The following is a 10912-nucleotide window of genomic DNA, read 5'->3' as shown; positions in this document are numbered from 1 at the left end:
CTGAAAGGACAGGCGAGCGAAGCTGTCTGATCCAATTCACCAGATGGTCCGGTGTTTACAAGTTAATTTGTGCCGGGACCCACACCCACACCCACTCATAACCCCGACCCACACAGACAGACAGACAGTCTCTTCGCCCCAAACCCCCTGCACAACCACAAGGAATTGATCCACGGCCCGGGCTCGGTCGCAAAGTGAAAACCGGGGCTGAGGAGAGCCCGGAGACAAACACCCCGCTGCCCACTCCACCAACAACACGGCACAGCCGGACACATCTCACAACACCGGATCCGGTCCCGATGAAACCCGAATTTAATTTTGTTGCTCCAGATCGGACCCAACAAAAGGTGTTTTAAAACTGAAGCGCTCCCCCTCACGTGACGTCACACAGCACCCCCCCCCCACGGGCCTGACGTCACCCATGGTCTCCCCGTATCTGCATCTGCTGTCTCGAGCACGGTGCCTTACGTCACACACGCGCTGCTGTGATCGAGCTTTTTCGGTTTAACGGCTGAGCTACTGAGCACGAGCCACGACCCCCGCCCCCGACGGTCAACAGAGGAATTGAACTGATTGCAGAGCTGCGCTATTCCCATTGGTGCGGAGAGATGTCAATCACTGGTTACACCCAATAGTGGAGGCGGACCAGCCGAGAGGGCGTTACCCCGTTAAAGCGGGACAAATCCCAAAGTAAATGTCCGCTTTCTGATTTATTTCCATTTCCCTCCGAGGGAAGTTGGGGCGTTTGTGAAGCGTCTCCTGCGGCCGGAGTCTGATGTATCGCTGAGAGGTAGGAGGAGACCGCTCGGCCCGTCGGTTTGATGCCGGTTCCCCGGGGAGGGAGAGGGGGATTTTATTGAAAGGATGAAGACGGTGAGAGAGGGGGCGGACAGGATGTTTGTCCCGGTGGGGACAGGAGGGGCTCATCTGTGGAAATGTCTGAGCCCACGGTGGTGGCGATTCACCACATTTGGGGGCAAACACCGGCAGACTGTTGCCCTGCAAGCGGGGCCAATGGTCCGGACAAAGTGACAATTATTCGTGTTTTGTTGAGATTGTACCGGGAATATGGTGTAAAATCCCGCTCCCCACACTAACACGGGTCATACAGACCAAAGAACAAACTGCCGGAGGAACTCAGTGGGTCGGGCAGCATCTGTGGTGGGAAATGGACCGTCAACATTTTGGGCCGAGACCCTCCCTCTGGACTGAGAGTGGACGGGAAATAGTCAGAGAAAAGAGGTGAGGGGTGGGGATGGGGCAAGAGCTGGGGAGTGAGAGGATTTAAAGGACTGTCGTGGAACAGAATCACTGGCAGGGTCCAGCCGGCCTGAGTTGACTCTCTACTGTACACTAGGTGTGTTATAAATTCATCAAGTACCGGAGACAGAGTTTAAAATAGAACTGTTTTATTTGTCTCAGATCCAGAATATTAAACTCCAGTCCCATTAAATGTGAATGTGCAGCAGAAGGACCTCTTCCCCTCCCCAGTGACCAGGGTGCAGAACTGGGTGTGGTGAGCAGCAGCAATAATTGCAGAGTTCAGCACTGACAGTCACTCTCAAAATTGCATCAGTAACGCGGATGGACAAATATCCAGCATGCAGCTTATTGAAACTTTCTCCCCAGTGTGAACACGGTAGTGTGTCACAAGGTTAGATTACTGAGTGAATCCCTTCCCACATTCACAGCAGGTGAATGGCCTCTCCTCAGTGTGAACTCAATGATGCACATTCGGTTATTTGGCTGAGAGAACCTCTTCCTAATATCTGAGCACGTGAACCGCCACTACCCAGTGTGAATTCGCTGGTGTTTTAGTAGGCTAGCTGCCTGAGTGAATCCCTTCCCGCAGTCTGGGCAGGTGAATGGCTTCTCCCCAGTGTGAATTCGCTGGTGCATCTGTAGGTTGGATGATTGAGTGAAGGTCTTCCCACAGTCTGAGCAAGTGAAAGGCCTCTCCCCAGTGTGAACTCGCTGATGTACCTTCAGTTGAGATGAGCAAGTGAATCCCTTCCCACAGTCTGAGCAGGTGAATGGCCTCTCTCCAGTGTGAACCCGCTGGTGTGCCAGCGGATCAGATGACTGAGAGAATCCCTTCCCACGTTCTGAGCGGGTGAACAGCCTCTCCCCAGTGTGAACTCGCTGGTGTGCCAGCAGATCAGATGACCGAGTGAATCCTTTCCCACATTCTGAGCAGGTGAATGGCTTCTCCCCAGTGTGAACTCGCTGGTGTTTCGGTAGGCTAGCTGCCTGAATGAATCCCTTCCCACAGTCAGAGCAGGTGAACGGCCTCTCCCCTGTGTGAATTCGCTGGTGCATCTGTAGGTTGGATGATTGAGTGAAGGTCTTCCCACAGTCTGAGCAAGTGAATGGCCTCTCTCCAGTGTGAACTCGCTGATGTACCTTCAGTTGAGATGAGCAAGGGAATCCCTTCCCACAGTCTGAGCAGGTGAATGGCCTCTCTCCAGTGTGAACTCGCTGGTGTGCCAGCGGATCAGATGACCGAGTGAATCCCTTCCCACGTTCTGAGCGGGTGAACAGCTTCTCCCCTGTGTGAACTCGCTGGTGTCTCAGTAGGCTAGCTGTCTGAGTGAATCCCTTCCCACAGTCAGAGCAGGTGAACGGCCTCTCCCCTGTGTGAACTGACCGGTGTCTCTGTAGGTGGGATGACTGGGTGAATGTCTTTCCACAGACTGCGCAGGTGAACGGCCTCTCCCTGGTGTGAACTGACTGGTGTCTCTGCAGGTGAGATAGTAAAGTGAATCCTTTCCCACAATCTGGGCAGGCGAACGGCTTCTCCCCTGTGTGAAATTGGTGGTGTCTATGAAGGTCGGCTGGTCGATGGAATCCCTTCCCACAGACAGAGCAGGTGAACGCCCTGTCCCCAGTGTGAAATCGCTCGTGTATTAGTAGGCTGGATGATAGAGTGAATCCCTTCCCACAGTCTGAGCAGGTGAACGGCCTCTCTCCAGTGTGAACTCGCTGATGTACCTTCAGTTGATATGATTTAATGAATCCCTTCCCACAGTCCGAGCAGGTGAACTGCTGCTCCCTGGTGTGAACTCGCTGGGGAGACATTAGGTCAAATGACCGAGTGAATCCTTCCCCACAAATTCAGCAGATGACCAGCCTCTGCCCAGTGAGATCTGACTGGTGTGTCCACAGGTGGGAAGACCGACTGAATCCCTTCTCACACACAGAACAGGTGAATGGCCTTGTCCAATGTGAACTACCTGATGTATCTTCAGTTGAAATGACCGAGTGAATCCACCCCTACAGTCTGAGCAGCTGAATGGCCTCTCCTCTGTGTAAAATGACGGACTTGCAAGTCGGTCAGATGATCGAGTGAATCCCTTCCACAGTCTGAGCAGGAAGGATGATCGAGTGAATCCCTTGTTCCAATTCTTAAATATCTGGACAGGGACTGCAAAACTGGCATGTTGTTCTCGAGATTCCCGCAGACAAATTCCTTGTCATTTTTAACCTGTAAAAACATTTACAAAATCCATCAATGGGTGAAGGACAACATTTCAGATGAGATCACTTGAGTTGTCAAGGTGTGAACTGACATCACACTGTCACAGTGAGGTTCAACACAAGTTGGAGAGAGAAATCATCTTCTAAATGGGCACAGTGCTGGTATCTGGAATGACCATCAAATTTTCTGATGCTCTTCCTGTCTCTATAAGAATGGGACATTTCTGCCGTCTCCAATCTGTGAACTGGCTCAGTTTGACTCTCTCCATTGGTATTATTCCCTGTTCCCACTGAGCTGCATGGGTTCCTGGCCCCACAGTAACTGAAACACTCTCACACAAATAGCCAGCAGTGCATTCCACGCACCCACCACTCTCTGGGTAAAAAAACTTACCCCTGACCACCCTTCGGCATCTATTTCCAAGCACCTTAAAACCATGCCCCCTTGTGTTACCCATTTCAGCCCTGGGGAAAAAAAAACCTCTAGCTATCCACACGATCAATGTCCCTCATCATCTTATACACCTAAAAAAGGCTCTAAACAGATACAATGAAATTATACATTGCTTTGAGGATTTATTAGATGTCCTGTATACAAAATTATGAGGGTACAGATAGGGTAAATGCAAGCAACTTTTTCCACAGAGGTTGGGTGGGATGACAACAAGAGGTCATGGGTAAATGGGGAAGGTGAAAATTTAACGGGAATATTTGGAAAAGTTCATAACTGAAATTGGCATGAGAGTGTGGATGCCAGCACAACTGGTGAACATGAGCTCGGTTTCACAATTTAAAAAAGTTTGGATGGGAGCCTGGATGGTAGGGGTATGGAGGGAGATGGTCCTGGTGCAGGTAGTTACATTAGACAGCCTAAATGTTTTCTCGGCATTGACTAGATGGGCCAAATAGCCTGTTTCCGTACTGAACTTCTCCATGTTTCTATGACAGAGAAGCTGGTCAAATTTTGTTTGTAAGGAAAAGGTAGGAGTGACAACAGAGCAGCAATGGCTGGAGTTTCTGGAAGCAATTCGGAAGCTGAGTGATCGATACATCCCAAAGAAGTGGAAGCATTGGAAAGGTAGGAGGACATGACTGTGTCTGAAATGAGGAGCCAAAGCCAACATAAAAGCCAAACAGAGGGCAAATAATAGAGCAAAAACTACTGGAAAGCTTTTAGAAACTAACAGAAGACGACGAAAAAAAAAGTCAGTTGATCTCAGAGCGTGGAATCATGATATTATAGTCATTAATGAATCTTAGTCGTACCCAACAGACTGAGGCATTTAGAGGAACAAAATATCCCGGGCCTCAATGTCTCTTGAAAACCCAGGTTCCCTGCACCATTTACCTTCCAACTTTTATTTTGGCAGGTAGATAAAGACGTGTCAGATCCTTTCTGATACTATCAAAATTAACCTTTCTCCAATTTAGAATCTCAACCCATGGTCCAGACCTCTCTTTTTCCATATTTACTTTGAATCTCATGGCATTATAGAACATAGAATAGTACAGCACAGTACAGGTCCTTCGGCCCACAATGTTGTGCCGACCCTTAAACCCTGCCTCCGATTAACCCCCCAACCTTAAATCCCTCCATATACCTGTCTAGTAGTCTCTTAAATTTCACTAGTGTATCTGCCTCCACCACTGACCCAGGCAGTGCTTTCCACTCACCAACCACTCTCTGAATTAAAAACCTTCCTCTAATATCCCCTTTGAACCTCCTACCCCTTTCCTTAAAGCCATGTACTCTTATATTGAGCAGTGGTGCCCTGCGGAAGAGGCACTGTCTATCCACTCTATCTACTCCTCTTATTATCTTGTACACCTCTATCATGTCTCCTCTCATCCTCCTTCTCTCCAAAGAGTAAAGCCCTAGCTCCCTTAATCTCTGATCATAATGCATACTTTCTAAACCAGGCAGCATCCTGGTAAATCTCCTCTGTACCCTTTCCAATGCTTCCACAGCCTTCCTATAGCGAGGTGAACATAACTGGACACAGTACTCCAAGTGTGGCCTAACTAGAGTTTTATAGAGCTGCATCATTACATCGTGACTCTTAAACTCTATCCCTCGACGTATGAAAGCTAATACTCCATAAGCTTTCTTAACTACCCCATCTACCTGTGAAGCGACTTTCAGGGATCTGTGTAATTTCTGTCACCAGTCCTGGATCATTTCCTGACAGCTTATTGCACACTTCTACATCAGGAATTCTATGTACTGATTAAGGGCACATTTGACAAACCCTACCCCATCTAGTCCTTTTAAAGTATGCGAGTCCCAGTCAATATATGGAAGGTTAAAATCACTTACTGAATCAAACTTTGTTTCTTGGCATGGTCTGCAATCTCTCTACAAATTTGTTCCGCCAAATCCCTCAGACTGTTGGGTGCAACCAAGTTACAGTAATGACTACAATATCATAATTCCCTGTCCTGAGCTCATCTAGCTTTCCTACAATGCTTCTTGCATTGTGATATACACAGCTCAGCACATTCATCACACCATGCTCAATCATTTGATTGCTGACTCTACCTGAGGTCTGAACAACATCTGACTGGTGTCAAGAAAACAACCTCTCCCTCATTGTCACAAAAACAAAGGAGCTGATTATGGACGACAGGAGGAATGGAGACAGGCTAACCCCTATTGACATCAATGGATCTGGGGTTGAGAGGGTGAACAGCTTTAAGTTCCTCGGCATAAACATCACTGAGCAACTCATGTGGTCTGTACATACTGGCCATGTGGTGAAAAAGGCAGAATAGTGCCTCTTTCACCTCAGATGATTGAAGTTTAGTGTGGGCCCCCAAATCCTAAGAACTTCCTACAGGGGCACAATTGAGAGCATCCTGACTGGCCGCATCACTGCCTGGTATGGGAACTTTACTTCCCTCAATCGCAAGACTCTGCAGAGAGTGGTGTGGACAGCCCTGCGCATCTGTAGATGTGAACTTCCAACTATTCAGGACATTTACAGAGACAGGTGTGTAAAAGGGGCCCAAAGGATATTGGGGACCCGAATCACCACAACCACAAACTGTTCCTGCTGCTACCATCCAGGAAACAGTACCACAGCAAAAGGACCAACAGGCTCCGGAACATCATCTTCCACCAGGCCATCAGACTGATTAATTCATGCTGATACAATTGCATTTCTATGTTATATTGACTGTTCTATGTACAAACTATTTATAATAAATTACACATTGCACATTTAGACAGAGACATAACGTAAAGATTTCTACTCCTCATGTATATGAAGGATGTGTGTAATAAAGACTATTCAATTCAATTCACCCTCTCCACTGTCTGATCTGTCATTCTGGCTCCCATTCCCCCTACAACTTATTTTAACCACATCAACCCCTCCCCTCACACTAGCTCCAGCAAGCCTTACCACTGGGATATCAGTCCCCTCTTGTTCTGTTCCCCTAACAAACAAATCCCCCATCACCCCTTTGACTTTCCTCTGCCAGGTAATCCCCCCAGCAGTTTCTAAAGTGGTCCACCTGTTGTTGTGGGAGATGACCACAAGAGTACTCTGCGATGGCTATTTAACCTCATTCCCCTCCCTGACTCACCCAGTTTCCTGTGTCCTGCACCTTGGGTGCAACTCACTTCTCTTCGTGTCATATCTATCACCCCCTCCAAATCCTGGATGATCCGGAATTCATCCATTTCAAGTTCAACTCCTTGAGTGCAGGTTTACAAGCCACTTCTGGATGCACATCTTGCAGGTGAGGGCATCAGGGACACTGGAGGTCTCCCCACCTTCCCACCAATGTCCCCTCTAATTTATAATGACCAGTGTGCACATAAATCTTGCACTGTGCATTTTTCACCCAGTGACAACATATGTACAGTAAATTTTATTTTGAGAGGTATTCATTTTAACAGCTAGCAAATCACTGTCGATAAGAACTTTGATCTCCTCTGGATATGATCGAGTTCATCTGCACTCTCACACAACCTATGTAACAGGCCTGTAACGGGTAATGAAGGATTTTCTCACCAGAGCTTTTGCACATTGTCCATATGTGGTTTGCTTGCTTAAATTATGCTTTAAAAGTCAGATTTCAAAATATCACTCCACTTCTTCCCACTTGCAAATTGTTCAGCAAATTTTGCATCACCGCAATACACACAGGTAACACCAGTTTCTGTATTGTACATAAATATTTCCCCTGAACCCTCCGCCAAATGACTGACTGTGGTGAACTCATTGATGGTGCAGTAATGCCAGTGAATATGAAGGGAAGCGCAGTAGTCTGTCTCATTGGAGTCTGGCACATTTGTGATGTGAAAGCTATTTCTTGCCCAGGGCAAAGGTGTTTGATATCATTATGTACCCAGAGTGAATGGGTCAAAACATGTTCTCACGGGTAGAAAGGTCCAGAACAAGAGGAGGTGAAACAAGCAACACACACAAAATGCTGGAGGAACTCAGCAGGCCAGGCAGCATCTATGGAAAAGTGAACTAATGCTGAATTCCGGCATTTTGTGTGTGTTGCTTGCATTTCCATCATCTGCAGATTTTTTCTTGTTTGTGATTGGAGGCAGAAGAAAGGTGATTTTCTCACCTGGTGGTGTAAAAGATTTTGTTCCCTTTCTCCGAGTTCCCGATCCTTGCATTTTGACAGCTGGAGCTCAGCTCTGTCTGAGAGATCCATCGGCTCCCATTCCCTCATCAGCCGGAAGCTCCCCGGGGTCCGTGTAGGGATCGTGGGGCAGAGAGAGGGAAGAGAACAGGACTATCCCGGGATTGCTGGTCACAGTTTCCGGAGTCACAGCAATTGCCCCTCAGTCGGTAGTGAAAACGGTCTCACGGAGAAACACTCACCGGCAGCGAGATCCGAGGCCTTTTGTGTACTGCGCATGCGTGATATTCGGGACCAGCCGCAACCCTGACGCCTGCGCATTCGGTCGGTGCTTCAGCGACGGCGAGAATTGTAACGCGGAGTTTTCAAGTTAATCACGGAGCCATTGAAAGTTTCTGCAAGCACCGGTTCAAGTACATACCTCAGATTTGTTTGTGTGTAGAAAACTCAGCACCTCTTTTAACGCAGAAAGCAGCTCTAATAAAACAATACACTTAATATCAGCAAACGTTCCGCGTGTTTAATGCCAAAGTAGAACGTCCTTACAAATGCAGATATAAAACACAAGAGATTCTGCTTTTGCTGGAAATGTAGACACATACACATAAAATGCTGGAGGAACTCTGCAGTTCAGGCAGCAAATAATCAGAGGAGTACACAGTCAATGCATGCTGATGGGCCTCGGCCTAAACGTTGTTTATTTGTTCCTCTCCACATTGACTGCTTGATCTGTTGATTTCCACCAGTATTTTGCAGAAATTAACTATTTTTTTGATCAACCAGTTTCCAAATGTTTTTGATCTTTCACTTGTAGCCACATCCAGCTGATCTGATTCCTCTTCTTCCTCCTTCTTGTAAACTCTAGGCCGCATCTCTTTCCGGAGCCCCAAAGCCCTGACTCAGGCTGGTAACTCATTGGTTTCTGACTCTGCCCCATCGAAGATTCACTCTCTAGTCTGCTGTCAGACTTTAGCAGCGCATTGCAACAACCCAGCTGTCGACGGCACAGTGGTTTGAAATTAGTGAAAATGACCCCAAAAAGTTGAAAAGAGCAGGGAAGGAGTTTAACCACCTTAGTCCAGAGCCCTGAAGAATGTCAAAACCACAGTGAACTCATTGTCTCATTCAGCCTGGTGAAAATCATGCAGGAAATTCATGCAGGTGTATAAGATGATGAGAAGCATTGGTCACGTGGATAGCCAGAGGCTTTTCCCAGGGCTGAAACAGCTAACACGAGGGACATGGTTTTAAGCTGCTTGGAAGTAGGTACAGATGAGATGCCAGAGCTAAGTTTTGTAAACAAAGAGTTGTGTGTGTGTGGAATGCACTGCCAGCCACGGTGGTAGAGGCGGATACGATAGGGTCTTTTAAGAGACTCTTTGAGAGGTACTTGGAGCTTAGGAAAATAGAGGGCAATGCGGTAGGGTAATTCCAGGCAGTTTCTAGAGTAAGTTACATGGTCGACACAACATTGTGGGCCGAGAGGTCTGTAATGTGCTGTAAATTTCTATGATTCCATGAAATTCAAGGGAAATTTCCTATCCCACGGAGTGGTGACTAGTTGCAACCTGTCATCACAGGGAGAGTGAGGGGGTACGGCAGCGATAGATTTTGATATACTGATATGGAACAGAAACATGGGCAGGGACCAGATGGGCCGAGTGGCCTTTCTGGTGTACATTGTGAGTGTGGTAGAGACAGCAATTACCTGAAACACGGAATTTGATACAGAACTGATTTATCTTTCACAGACCCTCAATATTAAACACCAGTCTAGTTTAAGGCTAACATCAGCAGAACGGACTCCTCCAATGCTCAGTGACCAGGATTCAGTCCTGGGTGTGATGAGCAGCCGCAAGAACTGCAGAATCTGACAGTGACAGTCCCTCATGAACCTGCAGCTGCCTTCAGTCACCGTGATGGTTAAACATTTGACACAGAGCTGATTTGGACTTCCTCCCTGATGTGAAGTTGCTGGTGTTGCAGCAGTTGGGCTGATTCAGTAAAACTCTTTGCTCACTCCGGACAGAAATGTGGCCTCTATTTATTGTGAACTCACCGGAGCATCACAAGGTGGGTTAACTGAATGAGTCTCTTCACACACACGGAGCAGGTGAACGGCCGCTTCCCAGTGCGAAGCTGTTGGTGTATCTGCGATGGCGACTGAATCCCTTCCAAAATGAGAGCCAGTGAATGACATCACACTGCTATCAACGTCATGGCGATGTATCCAATCAGATCACGGACATGGACACGTGATCGGGCTCTCCTTGTAGCGAGTGGGACGCTGTCTTCTCCAGCATCTCCACCTCCACATTCAAGGATCGGCGGCATTCAAGCGCTGGTGAACTGACAGATACAGCTGAACGAACGTGCTGTTGTGTTTGTGATTCCCATACACAAATCCTTTGACTTTACTACACTGTTAAAAGTTTACAAAGCACGTCAGTGGGTGAAGGACAACATTTCAACTCAGATAATTTTAGTCTCCATGGTTATTTCTGATAAAAAAAATACTGTCACAGCTCAAAACAATTTGGAGGAACAAGAAACACACACAAAAAGCACTGGTGGAACGCAGCAGGCCAGGCAGCATCTATAGGAAGAGGTACAGTCGACGTTTCGGGCCGAGACCCTTCGTCAGGACTAACTGAAAGAAGAGATAGTAAGAGATTTGAAAGTAGGAGGGAGAGGGGGACATCCGAAATGATGGGAGAAGACGGGGGGCGGGGGGAGGGATGCAGCTAAGAGGTGGAAAGTTGATTGGCAAAAGGGATACGAGGCTGGAGAAGGGAGAGGATCAGGGGACGGGAAGCCTGGGGAGAGCGAA

General features: G+C 47.6%; 1 protein-coding gene across 3 annotated transcripts; it reads right to left on the bottom strand.

The window, feature by feature from the left end:
* Nucleotides 1-1412: 1412 nt before the first annotated feature.
* On the bottom strand, nt 1413-10554 carry LOC134341655 (zinc finger protein 229-like). 3 transcript variants are annotated; one of them, XM_063039562.1, is made up of 3 exons: nt 10142-10554; nt 8065-8557; nt 1413-3484 (listed from the first exon to the last, which is right to left on the bottom strand). In XM_063039562.1, exon 3 carries the CDS (start codon nt 3076-3078, stop codon nt 1789-1791), a length of 1290 nt encoding a protein of 429 aa, XP_062895632.1. In that variant the 5' UTR covers nt 3079-3484; nt 8065-8557; nt 10142-10554; the 3' UTR covers nt 1413-1788. The 3 variants fall into 3 exon arrangements, with proteins under 3 accessions (XP_062895632.1, XP_062895633.1, XP_062895634.1); XM_063039563.1 differs by having other exon boundaries at nt 8325-8557; XM_063039564.1 differs by lacking the exon at nt 8065-8557.
* Between the last annotated feature and the right edge of the window lie 358 nt (nt 10555-10912).

The sequence above is a fragment of the Mobula hypostoma genome, unplaced genomic scaffold, assembly GCF_963921235.1.
Source record: "Mobula hypostoma unplaced genomic scaffold, sMobHyp1.1 scaffold_36, whole genome shotgun sequence".
Classification (NCBI taxonomy): domain Eukaryota; kingdom Metazoa; phylum Chordata; class Chondrichthyes; order Myliobatiformes; family Myliobatidae; genus Mobula; species Mobula hypostoma.
The sequence above is the reverse complement of the archived record's forward strand: the minus strand, read 5'-3'. Positions and strand labels throughout refer to the sequence as shown.

What these genes read in the sequence shown, in the direction of transcription:
- LOC134341655 (XM_063039562.1), bottom strand. Translation starts at nt 3,078, where the DNA reads ATGTCTCCCCAGCGAGTTCACACCAGGGAGCAGCAGTTCACCTGCTCG.